Source organism: Octodon degus, unplaced genomic scaffold (genome assembly GCF_000260255.1).
Source record: "Octodon degus isolate 3935 unplaced genomic scaffold, OctDeg1.0 scaffold00006, whole genome shotgun sequence".
Lineage (NCBI taxonomy): Eukaryota > Metazoa > Chordata > Mammalia > Rodentia > Octodontidae > Octodon > Octodon degus.
The window spans coordinates 33546389-33566310 of record NW_004524582.1 but is presented as its reverse complement, the minus strand read 5'-3'; the positions used below and the strand labels follow the sequence as shown (position 1 = coordinate 33566310).

The 19922-nt window shown below is 47.3% G+C and overlaps 1 protein-coding gene and 1 pseudogene across 1 annotated transcript in view; one reads left to right on the top strand and one right to left on the bottom strand.

The window, feature by feature from the left end:
• The window catches only part of LOC101585774 (transmembrane emp24 domain-containing protein 11), a 28113-nt gene extending 17647 nt beyond the window's left edge, over positions 1–10466 (bottom strand). The window contains exon 1 of the mRNA XM_004624691.1: positions 10343–10466. Coding sequence (XP_004624748.1) covers positions 10343–10466 — 124 coding nt within the window. The remainder of the gene's footprint in view (positions 1–10342) is intronic.
• Positions 10467–11220: 754 nt separating this feature from the next.
• On the top strand, positions 11221–19193 carry LOC101585375 (annotated as a pseudogene).
• The last annotated feature ends 729 nt before the right edge of the window (positions 19194–19922 follow it).

Below are 19922 nucleotides of genomic sequence, written 5' to 3'. Positions count from 1 at the left end.
AATGTACTAACCATTGTTACTCTCCTAAAATCTTGTTTTGAGATTTTGCACCATTGTTTTTATTATTTTTCTTTAAAATAAAATAACTGATGTCAATAAAATAAAATAAAAATAAACAACAACAAATATGTAACTGGGCTGGACACCAGAACAATGTGTAACCTACAGCTGCAGGTGAGAGAAGAGAACCTGATGTATCACGTCAAAGGATGAACACCCTGAAAGAAAGTATGCTCTTTCCTACTGGATGCCTTAGCAGTGGAGCCCAGGGTGGAGCCCTGGCCCTAGCCCTATCCTGCACTGAGTGAGGGAAAATGCAAAGTCCACAGCTTTTCTTGGCACCAGAGAACTAAGGAGGACTACAGAGAGGAGGGAGCTTCTGACAAGAGCAAATCTGTGTGAGAGGGTCCTGGGTGCACCCAGTCAAATTGGCTAGAATCAGTACATCAAAAATTCAAGAATCCAGTTGTGGGTGAAATACTGGTCACATTTCAAAATATGCTGTAGACAGCACACAAGTAGAGCAGACCAGAATAGCAGTGCAAAGTCTCAGAAAACTAGATTAACACCAGAATGTGCATTCTGAATCTACATGGAATGACTTTCTTCTAAATGGAATATAATTAAAGAGGAACCAGAATGATAACGATACTCAAAATATCCAGGATACAATCCATAATTGCACATGATTCTAAGAACCAGGAAAAATCTCAACTTGACTGAGAAAGACAGCTGACAAACTAATAGCAAGATGATATTGTTGACATTATCCAACAATTTTAATGCAGCATCATAATAATGCTTCAATCAGTAGTATGAACACTCTTGAAATAAGTGGGAGAATAAGCTCTCAGCAAAAACAAAAATATAAAAACAAAATAGACACATTAGGACAGAAAAATAGAGTAAAAAGTTTTTGAAAAATGATCTCAGTAAATGGATCCAGTTTAAAAAAACCATGACAGAGGAAAGAGTCAGTAAACTTAAATAAATGGAAATAATCCAGTGTGGACAATAGAGAAAAGAAGAAAAAAGCCTCTAAAGAAAGTCCCCTTGGGGGCTGGTAAGATAGCTCAGCAGACTAAGCACCTGCTTAGGCAAGCACAGGGCCTGGTGTTCCATCCCTGGTACCACATGCTGCACTGGCCCCGCCCCAGGGGCACTGAGCTGGCGACCAAGCACATGCCAGTAATCCCAGCACTTGGGAGGCTGAAAACAGGAGGATCACTATGCATCTGATCTGTGTAGTGAGAAAATTAAGAAAGACAGAAGGAAAGAAGCAGAGAGAGAGAGAGAGAGAGAGAGAGAGAGAGAGAGAGAGAATAAGTCTCCTTGGCCTAAAGAATTTCCCCAGACATCTACCGTACTTGATAATTAACCCTAAAGTGCCAGAAGGGCTGAAAAGACATGCCAGGAAATAATGGCTGCAAATTCCCCAAATTTGGTAAAAGATATACATCTACACATTCCACAAGCTCAGCTTAGCCCAAACAGGATACCTTTCCCAGTCCATCCCCTTGTACATCGCAATCAATTTTTCAAAACTAAGGAACAAGAAAAAATGTAGAAAACAGCAGGAGAGAAATAGGGTGTGATAGGTAGGGCAGCAATAATAATGAATGCTCTCAGGTTTGTTCCCGGAGACACAACATCCTTCAGCTGTTGAGGTAAGGTAATTGCCAAACAACTCTACATTTATTTAAAAAGTACTCTTGAATGCAGGTGAAATCTTAGATCAAGGAAAAGTAACATAATTTGTCACAAGAACACCTGCAATAAAAGAACTGCTAAGGGAAGGCCTTCAAATAGAAAGGAAATTTGGCACATTAGGGTTAACTATCAAGCATGGTAGATGTCTGGGGAAATCTACAATAGACTACTCTCCAATTAAAAAAACTACTTGTTAATTCTAAAATAGCAGTTACTACTGGGATGGTTAATTACTTCCCCCTTGCTAGGCTGTCCCTATTCTGTTAGTGGCCATCCCTTGTTTTTCTGGGATCCACTCTTGCTGCCCCTGTATGGCTTGTCCATACAGAGCATTGTCAGGCCCCTTGACTGGACTCCGTGAGGTACTAGAGAGCAGGAAGGGTTTCATCCATCTTAGGGTTCTAGGGCTTGGTCTAAGGCAGCATTTGGCTCTGGTGTAGAGGTTCAATAAGTATTTGTGGAATAAATGAAAATGTGTCCCACAGTATATGTTTAGTAAAGGATTTTGAATGAATGAGTGGCAGTTGGGCTGTGACAAAATGCAGATAGTCCTTACACACTGCCTTGAGTTATCAGACGGAAAAGGATCATTTCTGCTTGCCTGCTCCTCTAGCCCTAAATACATTCCACCTCTCCCTGGCCCTCAGTGAGGCAGAGTGATGGGGGCATCATGTTCTGAACTGCCAGCAGATGGCAGAAGAGAAGCACTGCTTACTGCAGCATAAACTAGGTCAAGATGGTATGAATGAAAGAACCCCAGCACCATGGGGCAAGGCGCCTTGTCACACTTCTCGCTGCATGGTTACTGCACGGTGAGGGGAGGAGGGATGCAGCTCACTGGTGTATCATTGTGAGCAAGATGCTGAACTGCTCTGGGTCTCAGCTCTCTCTCAGTTATGAAATACAGACTAATCTTTGCATGCTGCTGGATGCAGAGCCTAACACATTGTGAATGCTGTGCAAACGCTTGATAAATAAACCTGCACACTATCGCAGAGCCACTCTCTGAGGCCTGTGAAGGCCGAGTGACTGCCTGCACTCGTCTGGGGAAGTGGCAGAGCAGGGATACTTTAAACTTCTACAGGGTCGAATCCCAGACTCAGAACATGTTCACCACAAGTGGCCCCACACTTATGCCACAGGACTGACAGTGTGGCCTGGTATTGGGTCAGCCCCACATGCTGCTCCCCACATCCTCTGCTCAGGCTCTCAGCATAGTGGACTCTGAGAGGCTGCTGGGCACCGTGAGAGGTGAGTGCCCCCTCCCCAGGCCACTGAGCCAGGCTTCTTCCGGCCTGCTGGGCAGATGCAGGGGGCAGCCTTCTGTCCCAGCCCCGTTGTGGTTGCCCGTTTGCTCTGGACTGAAGTCTCTGAGGCTGGAACTTGGGTCACTTGGGTTGGCATTTAGAAAAATAAGAGCATTCATTGTGGGAATTGTAGAAAGCAAAATCTCCTCTACAAATTCTGGATATTTGGTATTATTCTCTTAGTCTTTTTTTTTTTTTTCAAAGTTTTAACTCTTAGTCTTTTTACTATAAGTACATACTATATATTTTATTTAAAAATGTACTTTGAGGGCCGGGGAGATAGCTCAGTAGAATAAGCACTTGCCTGGCAAACGCAAGGTCCTGAGTTCAATCCCCAGTACTGGGAAATAATAAAAATAATAATAAAAAAAGTGTACTTTGACTTTGTCACCTATAATAATAATAATAAAGTGTACTTTGACTTTGTCACCATGGATCATTTTTCCATGCCTTAAACATTCATCTGTGACCTAAACAGAGGCCTATTGATGAGGAAGAGCCAGCATCCTGGCCTGGTGCTGAGTATAGAGCATGGCAGACATCAGTGGTCCCTCTGTAGTTGGTGGATGCATGGAGCAAAGATGAGACTTCCCGTGGTCTGGCCGACCCACTCCAACACTTAAGGATGTGTGAGGCAAGTGTGTAGGAGCTCTCAGAAGTAAGCAGGGGACAGTAGCTCTGCTCTGTCCTGTAGGGTAGTTGTGGAGTTACAAGTCAAGACAGCCCTGAGAACATTGCTGGGTCTGCGTGATGAGCAGAACGTACTCAGCATGATTACCTGGTCCTTTCCGTGCAGACTCATCAGGGCAAGCGGCAGAGGAGGGACTGTGATTACTTAAGGGCCTTCTGTGGCTCCCCACTGCTCTTACAGTGATCCTCAGACTCAGGAATGCCCCGCTGGCCTGTAGACCTACCCCACTTCTCACAGTCACGCAGCCTGCTTGCCTGACTTGGAAGTAACAGAGGCTGGCTCCAGCACGGCCAGTGTCAGTTTAACTGGGACTTCCAGGCTGAAGGAAAAGACTGCATACCGCCATCATCCTTGGGAGGAAAGACAGTCTTGACTACTGGCCCCTGAAGCTTTTGCTCCACGTTGGGATCTCCTGGGACTCCTCTGGCTGCTGGGACCCGGCTGCACCTGTGTTCTGGTTAACTCATGATGGGCACAGAAAGCAGCTGCTTTCCAGAATGCTGTAAATCTGTTGCTCATTCCTGCCTGTTCTGGCCTAGGAGGGTATGTATTTCTCTAGAGTCTTTGAGACTGAGTCAGGCAGTGAGTTTGTCTCAGTTACTCTTCTCTCATTGCTGGGACAAATATCTGACACCCGAAATGAAGGAAGGACAGGTTTATTTAGCTCACAGATACTGGAGGTTTCAGCCCATACTCGGCTGGCTCCAAGGCAGAGCAGCACATGGCAGAGAGCAACCTTTCATGACAAGGACGAAGAGTAGAAAGCAAAGGGAGAAAGAAGTATGGGCAACAATGGCTACAGAGTGAGTGCGTCTTTCTTGTGTTGCATTCAGTCATCTGCTCCAGGATGGGTGTAGTATCACACCCATAATCCCAGCAGCACTCACATCCATAATCCCAGCACTGGATCATGAGTTAATCACAAAGTGTAGAAGTCCAACCCATAATTGCATGAGGCTTGTGTGGGATGGGAGGATGGGGGACAACTAGACACCAACCATAACAGAGTTGCTGATGAAAGGCGTGCAGATCATCAGTGTAGAGCTGGCGCATTATTACAAACCACGCCACGCTGGCGAGGACAACCCTGAGGCCCATGCCGCTGGTCACTCGCCACCCTCCTCCAGCAACCCATATGACAAATCAGAGGCAGATTATTTCTGTCTGATTTTGTATTTTTCATATTAGGATAGATGACATTTTTACGTTTGTCTATGAATGGGCACTTGAGCTGATTCTCATTTGGGGCAATGTGAACAGTACTGCTGTGGAGATGTGTGTGTCTTTCAGGTAACACTTGCACACACCACCTGTGCTCACTCGCCCCACAGTGTGCCTGTGCTGCACTTTGGCAGATAACCAGAATGGGAATGCCCATCCAAGGCCAGCCATGTGTCAGAGCTTGCACATGTGTTTCCTGTCCTCCTTGCTGTGGCATTCGGTGGGTGTGCAGCACAATCTCAGTGGGCTTGGCTTGTGCTTCCGAAGTGACCAGCGGACTCCAGTGCCTTCTCATTGGTTCCCTTGTAGTAGAGAGCTTCTCTCCTGGAACACAACTATTCATTTTTGTCAGCACTTCTATCCTTGAATTTGGCCCCCTCCTACTCCAGGTTGTCATTTGCAGTGTAGAGATGGTGGACATCTTTATCTTCACATTGATTTTTATATGTTCGTCACTTTTGACCACTAAGTGGAAACAGCTGAATTTTATTCATTCATTTATTTATGGACACAGATTATTTCCATGATTTGGCTATTGTGGGTAACAAATGCTTCTGTGACCACTGGCATCAAACTAAGGCTTTGTTTCCACTTCTTTTGGGTGCCAGCTGAGGACTGGGGCAGCTGGAGCTTCCAACTGTAGTGATCCTACATTCTGAGGCTGGGTCTGAAGTTACTCTGAGGCTACCCTGCAACTTCTCCCTTCCCTTCTGGTGCTTGAATCCCTGGCCCTGGCTCTGCTCCAGCAAGGACACTGAGGTGTGGCTATTGTCCTGGACTGAATGATGGACAATAGCCATTTAACTTGGGGCCTCCTCCCTCCTGTCTCCTGCTCTAAGACTTGTAACACAGTGCTTGAGTCACATCAGTGGATGCTTTCAAAGGGAGCATCCAGGAGCAGAATTGTTTGCTGATTGGTTTGGAATTCTAAGTGTTCTCTTACTAAACAGTCTCCATATTCTGATTTATGCCCCATAGCACTTCTCCCTACCAGCCCCTGCCTTTGATAAGGGACTTGTCTTTTAAAAGAAAATATCTCCGGGGACCAGTAAGTGGTTTGAAACTCATGAGACAGGAGTGGTTAAGTTTACAGTTGCCACCCCAGGGTTTATCTCTTTGTTCCTCTCTTCTTCCCCAGCCTCACCAGCACAACTGTTTATCCCTTTTGTTATGCAACTATCTGGAGTCTCTGTTAAGAAACCTTAATAAGTGGACCTAAGAGGGAAGAGATCAAATGTCCAGGAGGTGTCTGGCTGGGGCCTCCAGTTTCCCAGAGCAGGGACTTTCTGTGCTGGGGGGCCCTTGGCCGGTGTGCTTGTGTGTGTAAACCCTGTTGCCTCCATGGCTACTGGTGAGAGCAGCACTCGGGTGTCTACTCCTTGGGTACTTTCATGGAGGGGTTAAGTCACAGCTGCACCTGTTTCCTCAAGGAGGCTTTGGACAGACTGGTACTCAGAGGCAAGCAAGTAGGTCAGAGAGTGTCCACATCATGGGAGCTGGCCTTGCCGAGCACCTGTAGCAACTCTGGGACATGCCAGGTGCATGGTGCTGCAGGGCAGGTGGTATCCCCTGTGCAGAGGTAAGGAACAGAGCTGTGTCACCAGCCATTGTGTAGCAAGGGTGAGAGCCTTTCTCTGTCCATGCTAGCAGCTCCCTGTCTGTTTTGTGCAGTGGCCTCATTGCTCTTAGCTGTGATGCTCTACAATGCTATTACCTGTTTAGTCTTTTTATGTCCACAAGAACAGAAGCACCACGGAGGCAAGACTGTCTCCATTTTTAACTCTTAGTGTCTAGAACAATGGCATGGTGGTTGGGATTGGTGGGTATCTGCTGAGTAAGCAGATAGAGGAGAAGCAACAGGGAGATAACCTTTAGAAGGAAGCGAGGCGGACATGGGTTGGAGGTGACGTAAGTGTACAGGCAACTGGATTCCAGTTCTAGGCAAGGCCAGACTGCTGCAAGTACCTAGAATGATGGGGGCTCATCGCTTCTTGGAGAGCAGGCTATGCCACACAGCTGCAACTCCTTTCCATTAGGATGCGGGCTCATAGGTTATAGAAATGGACTTGGAGGGCCTGTGTGTTGCAATCCTCAGCCAAGTCAGGAAGGAAATCAGGGATACACATGCAGGCGTGATTGCAATTAAACACCACCTAGTAGATTCATCCCAGCATGGTCTCAAGAAGTCTCAAAAACCATCGTGTTGGGCCAGGGATACAGCTCAGCAGCACAGCGCCTTTCTGACAAGCACAAGGTATCAACTTTGATTCCCGGTACAAAAGACAAGAAACAAACAAACAAATAGGTGTCAATCCCACAACATGTTAATGCAGTTCTGTTCAAAAACACGCATGTGCCCCCTGGCCAGGCTACAGAGGGATATGGGAGCACAGAAATGGACAGAACAGACATACTACTTCTGTCTTCAATGCCTTTAAACTGGTGTCCATGTTAGAGCCAAGCAATGACCACATTGGTGAATGACAAGGAACCAGAAAAGAGACCTAGGATGCCCTCATGCCTAGTCTCCATGAGCCTGAGGATGTCCCCTGACCACTGGTGCACATGGCCTGAGGAAAACTGTTCTTACTGGCATTTGTGTCATGTTTGTTCCATGACTCACTGGTTATTTGTATAGTTGGGTTGATAAATTTTTCTGTCTTTCTAGTCTTTCCTGTGATGTGTCCTGTTCTTTTAAATCCCCCATTTTTTCCAGAACAACCTACTCTTCTCCCTGTTTCCACAGCCTGTTCTCTGGGCCTGCAGACATCTGCCATCTGGGCACACCTGCCTACCTGGGCCCTGGTCAGCAGGTAAGTCCTCTTCTCTCCTGAGTTTTATACCCTTTCACTGCTGTCTCTGCCTGTCCCGTCTTCTCTGGGATCTTGTCTCTGGCTCAGCCTGACTCAAGCCAGACATTGTTGGGCTCTGCCCCAGGGCAGATGAGGGTGGCATGAGGGAGGGAGGCTGAGAGGAAGCTGGCATGAGGTTCCTCTTGCCGTATAGGATCTTTCATGTGACCCAGATAGCGGAGCAAGGGTGAGAAGATGGTGTATGGGGCCATCGGACCTGCCCTAAGTCAGCACGGTAGCACGTTCCAGATCCACAAGATGGCGCCCGAGACCAGATTCTGTAGTTCCGGGACTCCAGGACCTCACTGTTCTTTTTTTTTTTTTTTTTTTAAACAAAAAAAAACTAAAGTTTGTGACCTGCAGTAGTTCAAGTTTATTCTGTAGTTTCCATCTTCTAAACCTACCTACCTTTGGGGTGGTGGCCAGGGACCCTCCAGAATGGGGACTGAGAAAGGCCTGCAGGTGTGGAGGCAGCAGCAGGCCCAGAAGGAAGGAGCAGGTGTGGGGGCGGCAGGACAGACCACTCAGAATGAGGAGCCAGCCCTGGAGGGCTGGGGGCTGCAGGTCAGGTTGCACACCAGCAGCTCTCCAACAGGACTGGGCTTCCTGCCTCCACACCTGCAGGGGTTCAAGGACTCTCCAGCTGCGGCCCCTTGAATTGGAAAGTTCAGGAGTTCCTAGAGAAATGGCCAGCTGCACTGGGGACTCAGGAGCTAACACACCCCACTCCCTTCCTGCTCTGCATGTGGGCCGGAGTGGGCCAGGTTCCAGGACCTTACAGAGATGAGCTGTGCGCACAGCCTGAAGGGCAGAGCAGTTAAGGGACTCAGTGCTGGGTGACCGGGCTGGTACTGGACACAGAAGTCTCGCTCAGACATGCTTCTGCCACGGCGGCTAGGAGACCAGGGGAGCTGCCGCTCAGCACCCACCATGTCTCTTGTCCACTCTGCTCCCCTTAGACACCAGCCAGGCTGCACTCCAACTGCTTCCAACTTCCCACATTTACTGCAGTTGGGCAGTCTAGGCCATCACTGTTTGAAACTGAACACTGAAACACAATGGCCAAGATGAACCAAAAGGAGAATTCAGCACTACTAAATGTTGAAAGAACAAAAACACATGATCAGAACTTATGAAGAATGCCTTTCGATTTAGCTCTGCTGTTCTCCTTGCATTATAGAAGATAGATCATCTGATGTTGATTCTGTCTTGCATGTTGGATATCTTACTGGATTTCCCACACAATTCTGAAACCGCTGGGAGCTTTTTTCTTCCTCAGAGGTACACCAAGGCGCACGTGGCACCAGAACTGTGCGCCTGTCACTGTGGCCACGTGGGCACTCTGGCCTGAAGAGCTCACACGCGTTTTCTTTCTCAGAGGTACACGAAGGCGCCCGTGGCACCGGAAGTGTGCGCCTGTCACCGTGGCTGTGTGTGGCCACGTGGGCACTCTGGCCTGAAGAGCTCACAGGCGTCTTCTTCTTCAGAGGTACACGAAGGTGCATGTGGCACCAGAAGTGTGCGCCTGTCACCGTGGCCACGTGGGTACTCTGGCCTGAAGAGCTCACAGGCGTCTTCCTCCTCAGAGGTACACGAAGGTGCACGTGGCACCAGAAGTGTGCGCCTGTCACCGTGGCCACGTGGGCACTCTGGCCTGAAGAGCTCACAGGCATCTTCTTTCTCAGAGGTACACTAAGGTGCACGTGGCACCGGAAGCGTGCGCCTGTCACCGTGGCCATGTGGGCACTCTGGCCTGAAGAGCTCACAGGCGTCTTCTTCCTCAGAGGTACACGAAGGTGCACATGGCACCGGAAGTGTGCGCCTGTCACCATGGCCACGTGGGTACTCTGGCCTGAAGAGCTCACAGGCGTCTTCTTCCTCAGAGGTACACGAAGGTGCACGTGGCACTGGAAGTGTGCGCCTGTCACTGTGGCCACGTGGGCACTCTGGCCTGAAGAGCTCACAGGCGTCTTCTTCCTCAGAGGTACACGAAGGTACACGTGGCACCAGAAGTGTGCGCCTGTCACTGTGGCCACGTGGGCACTCTGGCCTGAAGAGCTCACATGCGTTTTCTTGCTCAGAGGTACATGAAGGCTCACGTGGCACCGGAAGTGTGCGCCTGTCACCGTGGCTGTGTGGGCACTCTGGCCTTAAGAGCTCACAGGCGTCTTCTTCTTCAGAGGTACACAAAGGCGCACGTGGCACCGGAAGTGTGCGCCTGTCACCGTGGCCGCGTGGGCACTCTGGCCTGAAGCGCTCACGCGTCTTCTGTCTTCAGCCACAGTGTGCTGAGCGGCATCAGGGATTGTTTTGCTGGAAGAAGGCTAATGACCAGAACCACAAACCAAGCTTGGATTCCGCTCCGAGCCGGCTTCCTGATTAATAAACGTGTAAGTCACTCACTCACAAGGCTGTTTTCACACCCGCTTTGCACAACTTGGTAACTACCAAGAGATGACCATACAACATCATGCTTACTGCCAAACAGCCCCAAGTACAGATCAGCATAGTTCCCTAAAATGGCATCAGGCTCCACCCTTCCATAGACACATCTTACCTACCTGTGACCCATGTTTCACTTGGAATGTCTTGTATTATACATTTCTCCTCTCGTTCCTCTGAGTGGAAATAAAATGCTGCTGAGAGTGAAAAATTAAAACAGAAAAACAGTATTAACATGTTCATTTCGGTTTGTTTCACTTCGGTAGTGCTTTGTTTCAAGTGGAAGAAACTGTATTTAGTGCTTGTACTCTGTCAGATAATTCTGTAAAATTGATTTTTGTGAGAAATGACATATGGTGTTTACACATGGTCAGGTGATTGCAGCAAGTCTCCGTGACAAGGGAAAGAGACGCCTGGGCCATGGAGCTTTTCCAAGCACAGTGACAGAAGATCTACTTTTTGAAGAATTTGTGTGTTTGTAGGAGTCAAAGGCATTGTCAGGCCGGGAGGAGGCTGGAGCAAGGCTTGGGGCCCAGTGCAGGTCTCTGCGACTGATGTGAACCACTGCCTGGCAGGAAGCGAGGGGGGAGGCCTGAGGTGGGGTGTGGGAGTAAATGGGGAGAAGAGCGGGTGCCGAAATGAACTCATCCTAGACCCTGACCAAGAAGAAGTGAGAGCCAAGCTGACTCTGAGCCTCAGCTTCCTGATGAGGAGTGAAATCACTGAATCAATCTGCCCTTTCACCTTCAGGGCCTAGAGTTTTTTTAATAAGGCTTTTAGTTTGAAATATTTGTAGATCTTGAGAAAGCTGCAAGAACAGTAGAAAAGTTCTTGATTCTCCCTCCTGCTCCCAGCAATCATACCCTGGGAATAGGGTGCAGTGTGGCAAGGACAATTGTGTGACTATAGACCTCACGTGGACCTCCTGTTTTTTTCACACCCACACATGCATGTGCTATGCAAGATCACTTCCTGGAACACTCAGGATGAGGGAAGAATGGAGAACTGCAGGCTTGCGGTGTGCACAGATCAGTCTGCAGCCTTCGCTGTGATGCTGCTGAGCATGTGTGTGTCAGGCAGCATCACCCCACAGCGCTCTTGTGGGGATGCTGATGTGAGCGGCCTGGGGTGCAGCTCTCTGGTGCCCACAAGCAGGTATGTATGGAGGAATGGCTGCAGCTGCTCTAGCGCTGGGCGAGCCACAGCTAGACACCCTGTGAGGGCATTGCGGGCGCCTCCACCCACCCCCACCAGAGGCCCCCTCTGAGCCAGTGCACCCGCCCTCTTCTGGGTGCTGCCCCACTGCTCCTGTCCCAGACACCTGCAGCACAGTTGCAAAGCCTGGACTCTGGCACTGCTTCTGTTCACCTGCTTGGTCACATTCCTGCTGTGGGACCCAGGCAAGTCCTAAATCTCTCCCTCAGTTTCCTCACCTACAAAGTTGAGATAGTGACAGTTCCCACCTTACAGACTGGTCATAAAGTGCTCAGGTCAGCCCCAACACATAGCATACACTGGTATTTGCCATTATGCTTGTACAGCTTCTCTCTGTCTGTCTGTCTGTCTGTCTGTCTGTCTGTCTGTCTGTCTGTCTTTGGTGATTATGCTGGCACTGAGATGGAACTCAGGCCCTTGTGCATGCTGGGCAAGCACTTACCACGTGCCACCCCAGCCCAGAGCTCAGATGTGTTGTTTATATTTTCCATCTCCTCTCGCTGCTGCTAACAAAATTTTATCATGAAAAATTAGTTATTTAGACAGTACTAGGGAATTTTGTGATGAACTCCAATCTTGCTCATCTAATCAACTGGGGCGGGGGGGGTAGGACAGTTAAAATACATTCCAGATAGGTCTGTCTTAAACACTGATATTATATGTACATCTGTAAGAAGTAAGGACTTTTGGGGGTAGGGATATATTGGGGATTGAACCAAGGGTCTTTGCAATGAGCTATATCCCCAGTCCGTTTAATATTTTTAATGACTGACTAAAGCAAGTACTGCTGGGTTACCCAGGCTGGGCTGGACCATATGAGCTCCCTGCCTCTGTCGCCCAGAGTGCTGGGATTACGGGTGTGCACTACCTCACCCAGCTGTAAGGACTTAAAAAAACAAAAACAAAAACAAACCTACTATACCATTATGGCACCTAACAAAATTTAAAAAAATTCTTTACTGTCACCTGATCTGCAGTTCATTGTCAGATGTTCCTGGTCACCTGACATGTCTCTAGATGACTTGCCTGTGTCCCTGCTGCCATGTCTACTGAGTCCTACTCTGTAGAGTACCCCTTCCCCACAGCCAGCCTTCTCTGCCACGTTCGTCTGACTTGCTGTCTCAGGTGACTTAGCACGCACTGCAGTGTGCACCACAGCTCCCAGGGCGCCTGGAGGCTGCTGCTTTGTGAGCGTGGTGGCGAGGATGGGCAGGTCCTCCTTCCAGTTTCCACTGGCAGAGTTTGGTCAGACTTAGTTAAGCTGGTGACAGTGTTGCCTCCCACTGAAGTCAGGTGTCTGCTGTGCTTCTTTGAGATCCAGAGCCCCGTGAGTGGGCTTGGTCCTGTCCACCTGACACGCCCCTGGCAGCGCGTCTCCCAGGCCTGCACGGAGGGTTTCAGCACCCACCCCTGCTCTGTCTTGGTTCATTGCTTCCTTAGAAGCTTCTCTCAGTTACTCTTCTCTCGTTGCTGGAACAAATACCTGACACCCAAAACAAAGGAAGGACATGTTTATTTAGCTCACAGTTGCTGGAGGTTTCAGCCCATACTCGGCTGGCTCCAAGGCAGAGCGGCACAGGGCAGAGAGCCTAGTTCATGGCGGCGGCAGAGTAGAGAGCACATGAAAGGAGCAGCAGCAACAATGACAACAGAGAGCAAGGCTCTCTCCCTTACGTTACATTCAGGCTGTCTAGCCCAGGCCAGGTGTAGTACTCGCACCCATAGTCCCAGTAGTACTCAGACCCATAACCCCAGCCTTGGATCATGAATTAATCCCAGACTCTAGAAGTATGTCTCAATGACTGCATGAGGTGTTGGGAGGTTAATACAAGTCATAACACAGCTCATGCAAAGAAAACCTGGGTACCTCGAAATCAAAGCTGTACGAGCTGTCTGCTGCTTACTTTAGAACTGTTAGATTCCCAGCAGTGTATTTTTTTTCCTTTTGAGACAGGGTCTCCCTGTGTAGCTCAGGCAGGCCTTGAGCCCACTTTGTTGCCCAGACTGGTCTCAAACCTGCAACAATACTCCTGCCTCAGCTTCCCAAGTACTGGGATTATAGGTATGTGCCACCATGCCCAATTCTGCTATCGATTGTGGAATATTTTTAAGTCAGGTAGTATAATCCCTCTGGCTTCCTCCCATCCCAGGATTACATTGGCTATTCAGGATTTTTTTTTTCCATACAAATTATTTTAGAAGTATTTTACTACTTCTGTGAAGAATATCATTAGAATTTTAATACAATTGTGTTGAATCTTCCCATTGCTTGGGGTAATGTAGATATTTTAACAGTTTTCTTCCAAGCCACGAACATGGGGTTTCTTTCCATAGTTTTTGTGTGTGTTCTCTTTCATTTATTTTCATCAAAGTTTGCTAATTTTCATTGCAGAGACCATTACACTTTCTTAGTTAAATTCATTCCCAAGTGATTTCTGGTAACTATTGTGAGTGAAATTGTTTCTTTGAACTCTTTTTCAGAAATGTCATATTGGTATATTAAAAAGGTATTAGGGCCAGCAAGACAACTCTGTGGACTGAGCGTTTACCTCGGCAAGTGCAGGGGCCAGGGCTCATCCGGGTCCTGCGTGCTTGCTGGCCCCGCCCCTGGGGCGGGCTGAGCCAGCAGCCCAGCGGTGGTGCTGGCCTGTGACCCCAGCAACTGGGAGGCTGAAATCAGGAAGACTGCTGTGCATCCAGCTGCATAGTGAGACCCTGTACCAAGTACATAAGATGGGGGAAGGGTAGTAATTTTTTGGTAACTTTTGTGTACTGTAACCTCTTGATTTCATTTGTCAGTTCTCACGTAGTTTTGGCAGTCTTTAGGTCTTTCTGTGTATAAAGCCACGTCACCTGTGAGCAGAATAATCTGACCTCTGCCGTTCCTATTTGGAGACCATCTGGTTTTTTTCTCCCCTTATCTCATTGCTCTGACCAGGAGTTCCAAAATTATTGTGAGCAGTGGTGGTTAAAGAAGAAATTCTTGTCTTGTCCCTATTCAGTATAATATAAGCTATAGATTTATTATTTATAGCCCTTCCACACCTTTTTTCAATGTATTAGTACAGGGTCTACAGGGTCTTACTACATGGATTTGACGTGCAGTGATCCTCCTGTTTTCAGCCTCCCAAATGCTGGAATTACAGGCATGCACCGCCACACCCAGTCTCAATCACAGTCTCAGTGTGCCCCTGGAGTGGGGCCATCATGCTGGGCAGGTCCTGCCCCCGGGGCACCCTGGGGATCTAACCCAGCCACTGCACTCTGCCTAAGCAGGCACTTTAGTCCACTGAACTGGCTGGCTGGCCCTTTCACACCTATTTTTAATTTTCTTTTCATGAAAGGCTGTTGAAACTAGGCCTGTAATCCCAGAACTCAGGAGGCTGAGGCAGGAGGATTCCTGAAAGTTTGAAGCCAGCCTGGGCTACACAGTGAGTTTTAGTAACTTTTTTGTACTATAACCTCTTGATTTCATTTGTCAGTTCCCGCATAGTTTTGGCAGAGCCACATAGTGAAACCCTCTCAAGTAAATGAATACATACATACGTGGATGTTGAATTTTATGAAACGATTTTTCTGCCCCAGTGGGGTGCTCATTCTTCATTCTGTTGATGTGATAAATTTGTTGATTTACATATGCTGAACCATCTTTGCATTCTTGGATAAATTCCACTTACTCTCAATGTATAATCTTTTGTGTGCACTGTTAGATTCAGTGTGCTAGCATTTTACAAGAACTTGTGCATCTGTGTTCTTTATGCGTATTGGTCTATACTTTGCTTTTGCTGTATCCTTGTTTGGTTCGGGTATCAGCCAATACTTGACTACTAGAGTGAGTTTTAAAGAGTTCCTTCCCTTTTTATATATTAGCATAGTTTGAGAAGAATTGTCGTTAGTTCTAGTAGTTTGGTAAAATTCAGCAGTTAAGCCATCTAGTCCTGGACTTTTCTTTGGACTTTTAATTACTGATTTAGTCCTGTTACTGGTTTGTTCAGGTTTTCTATGTATTCTGGTTTTAATTTTGGTAGTTTGTATATGTCCAGAAATTTATCCACTCATTCTAGATTTTTCAGTTTGTTAGGATATAGCTATTTATGAGTCCCTAGTGACCTTTTCTATTTTCCAGGTATTATGGTTTATGTATAGGTGTCTCCCCCCCTCCCCAAGCCTCACGCAGCCATGGGGTGGCTTCTCAAGATTGATTATTCTGGGTGTGAATGCTGCACCTGCCCTGGGGCAGGTAATTTGCATTACAAAACGAAGAGGGGAGAGGCTGGTAGCTGCCTGAGCTGCCCCACTCCCTTTGCCCTCTGCTGTTTGTCAAGGCCATGAAAGGCTGCTCTCTGCCATGTGCCACTCCTCCTTGGTGCCAGTTGAGTATGGACTGAAACCTCCAGGAACTGTGAACTAAATAACCCTTTTCTTCCCTAATTTTGAGTGTCCAGTATTTGTCCCAACAAGAGAAAATTAACTGAGGTACCACGGTATCATTTGTAATGTCTTTTTCATCTCTGATTTTATTTATTTGTGCCCTCTGTCTTTTATCTTGGTTGGTCTATCTAAAGGTTTTTTTGTTTTGGGTTTTTTTTTTTTTTTTTTTTTTTTGTCTTTTGGAAAAAACAACTCAGTTTCATTGACTTTTGTATTTCTTGTAAGTCTCTGTTTCTTTTATTTGTGCTCTGATCTTTGTTATTTTTTTTCCTCTAAGTTTGGTTTTGACTTGCTCTTGCTTTTCTGAGTTCTTGAGTTTCATTATTAGGCTGTTTATTTGACATCTTCCTACTTTTTTCTTTTAAATCTTCCTACTTTTTTACATAGGTTTTTTTTGGGGTGGGGCGGTTGTGGAACTGGGGATTGAACTCAGGTCCTTCCGTTTGAAGCGCTTATTCCACTGAGCCATCTCCCCTATTTGGTACAGGGTCTCACTAGGCAGCTTGGACTTGTAATTATCCTCCAGTTTTCAGTCTCCTCAGAGCTGGGATTACAGGTGTGAACCACCATGTCTGATCACGGTGGCTGGCTCATTACGCCCCCCCTCCGGGGGGGGGGGGGTTGTTGAGGGACGGCCAGCTCAGCATGTGGGACAGGGAGATTGAACCCTGGTCCCTATGCTTGCCAAATCAGGGGCTTTGCCCACTAAACTATCTTGCTGGCCCCTTAAATATTTCTTATACGGTAGCCCGATGGTAAGTCACTTTCAGCTTGTATTGATACATCTTTATTTTTCCTTTATTTCTGAAGGATAGCTTTGCTGGATATAGTATTTTATTTATTTATTGGATATAGTATTCTTTTTTATGTATTTAGTACAGGGTTTGCAGGGTCTCACTATGTAGATTGGACTCAGTGGTTCTCCTGTTTCAGCCTCCCAAGCGCTGGGATTATAGGTGTGCACCATCACACCCAGTCTCAGTCACTCTCAGCATGTCCTGTAGGTGGGGCTGGTGCAGCATGCTGAGAATTGAGAGTGCTTTAATCCACTGAACTATCTGGCCGGCCAGATATAGTATCCTTTTTTCTTTTCTTTTTTTTCTTTTTTCTTTTTTTGTATTTTTTAGGGAAGGGTCTACAGGGTGTTCAGGGTCTCACTATTAGATCGGACTCATAGTGATCCACCTGTTTACAGCCTCCCGAGAGCTGGGATTATGATATAGTATTCTTGACTGGCAATTTTTTTTTCTTTTAGAACTTTGAATGTTTTATTGTTTTCAAGCCTACAAGGTTTCTACTGAGATATCTACTATTGGTCCAATAGGAATTCCCCATAAGTGACTTGATACTTTAGTCCTGCTATTTTAGGATTCTTTCTTTGTTTTGTAATTTTGAGAACTTTCCTGTAAATGTGTTCTGGATATATGTTACGGTGAGAATTTTTTTGGTCAGGTATGTTAAGGGCCTTGCAACTTCCTTCAACCATATGTCTGTATTTTTTACAAGGTTTAGAAATTACTTCATTTAGTATATTTTGTATGACTTTCCTCTTCTAGAATGTTCATAATGCAAATGTTTACTCAGTGTTCTAGAAGTCTCAAAGGCTTTCTTTATTCTTTGTCACTCTTTTCTTTATTTGTGTGTAGCAGAGTAAGGTGTTTGTTAGTGTCTAGGGGATGCACAGGCGCATTAGAGGCCCTCTGGGGGCCTGTCTATTCAGAGAGCCCCTCCCACCCCCACTTCCTGGGGCCAAAGGTAAGTGGGCAGAGTCAAGTATCTACTTTTTAGAGCTTTAGTGGCCCCAGCTTCTTGCAATAGGCTCTTCACCTGCTTCTTGGGGTCACAGGAGTGGGGGGGGGGCTGCCTGCTCCGCGTGGGAGCTTCAGTGCCAGGCTACTCAGGGCTGATGGTCCAGCTCCTTTCTTGGGCCAGGAGTGCACAAATGGGGTTCCCAAGTGGGTCTGAGGCGGCAGTAGAAAGCGGGAGGCTGGGCAGGGCTCCCTGATTGCTGCTACCTGGGGGCCTTACAGGCCTGATGGGGTGGGAGGCACCCATGTTTCCCAGGGTGTTTAGCTGTTCCTTCCACTTCACAGGACCTCTGCATGGGCAGGACTTTAGGGTGGCATTACAGAACCAGACCCAGATGGTGGGGGCTGGGCGCTGTCCCTGGGGCAGGGTACTATGTGGTAACGCAGCAGTTCCCAGGAGAGTCTCAGGACCTGTGAGGGAAATTTATTCCTCTCAGCGCTTGTCCTCTAAGTTTAAAATGTGTGGTCTAAGCTTTCATCCTCATAACCAGAGAAAGAAAAACAGATTAAACCCAAAGTAAGAAGAGAAGAAATATTGAAGTAATAATAAAGTGTGGGTGTGCTCCGAGGGAGCCTAGGAGGCGGCCGTAGCTAGAGACTGAGACACTTGCTTCTGTGGGGAGATCAAGGTGACGGGTTCTAACGAGTTCAAGTTGAACCAGCCGCCCGAGGACGGCATCTTCTCTGTAAAGTTCAGCCCCAACTCCATGTGGCTCAAGGACCAGCACGCTGGCGCAGTCCTGGACTGTACACGCATGGAGTGGGGGATTAGATCATCAGCTGAAAATGCATGATTTGAACACTGATCAAGAAAACCTTCTTGGAACCTATGATGCCCCTATTAGATGTGTTGAATACTGTCCGGAAGTGAATGTGATGGTCACTGGAAGTTGGGATCGGACAGTTTAATTATGGGATTCCAGAACTCCTTGTAATGCTGGGACCTTCTCTCAGCCTGAAAAGGTCTACGCACTCTCAGTGCCTGGAGACTGGCTGATTGTGGGCTCCGCAGGCTGCGGAGTGTTAGTGTGGGACTTACGGAGCACGGGCTGTGCGCAGCAGCGCAGGGAATTCAGCCTGAAATAGCAGACTCGCTGCACACGAGCACTTCCGAACAAGCAGGGTTGTATATTAAGCTCTACTGAAGGCCGAGTGGCAGTTGAATACTTGGACTCAAGCCCTGAGGTGCAGAAGAAGTATCAAGTGTCACAGACTAAAGGAAAATAATATTGAACAGTTTATCCAGTCAATGCCATTTCCTTTCATAATATCCACAATACATTTGCCACAGGCGGTTCTGATGGATTGGTAAATATTTGGGATCCATTTAACTAAAAGCGACTGCCAGTTTCCTTGGTACCCCACCAGCAGCGCATCACTTGCCTTTAGCAATGATGGGACTACACTTGCAATAGCATCATTGTATATGTATGAAATGGATGACGTGGAACATCCTGCAGACGATATCTTCATTCACCAAGTGACAGACGCAGAAACAAAACCCAAGTCCGCCTAAATTGTCTCGTGAAAGTGGTTTCTCTATGGAAAGCGTTGTTTGCTTCCTACAAGGGCATGCATATCCCCTAAGGGATGCGTTGTAGTTATTATGGGCCTGTTGGTTAGTATGTGAATTTTTCTGTTTTCTGTCTTACAAGAGATTTGTCTTTATATTTTTTAGTGTCTTTCTTAGACGGGAAGTCTGTGTCCTTGTGCAGTAGTCTGAAGCGTTTCCCCGCCTCTTCCCTGGCAAGCCTGTTGCTGTTTATGTGCAGTTGGGCTCTTTTTGTAGCATAATATAAACCTTTTTTCCCCTGCTGCCTAATAAAGCAGAAATTCAGAACCTTTTAATGTTGGATGTTGTTGAATATTGGTAATTAATGTAATTTATTCATAAAATGGCTTCTGTAAAACAAAAGTTCTCATCATGTGTGTGATGAAGATGACATTCTACTTTCAAAGTCTACTCTGTCTCACTTAATTACGTCTCTGATATAAGCTGGAGATTTGGTCCTGGATACAGTGATCTCTTGGCACTTAGCCATTCCCCTTGTGCCCCCTCAGTGGATCAGCAGGGCTCTGGAGCCAAGCTATACAGCTTCTCTCAGGACAGGCGCAGAGTGGCGGCCTTGGCAAACCTTGTGGCAGGATGCTGTCCTAGGGGTCCCAGTGTCGTGGAGCACACACAGCGTGTGCATCCCTGTGCTGATGAGGTCATTGTCCACACGCAGAGAGCCAAATGACAGGC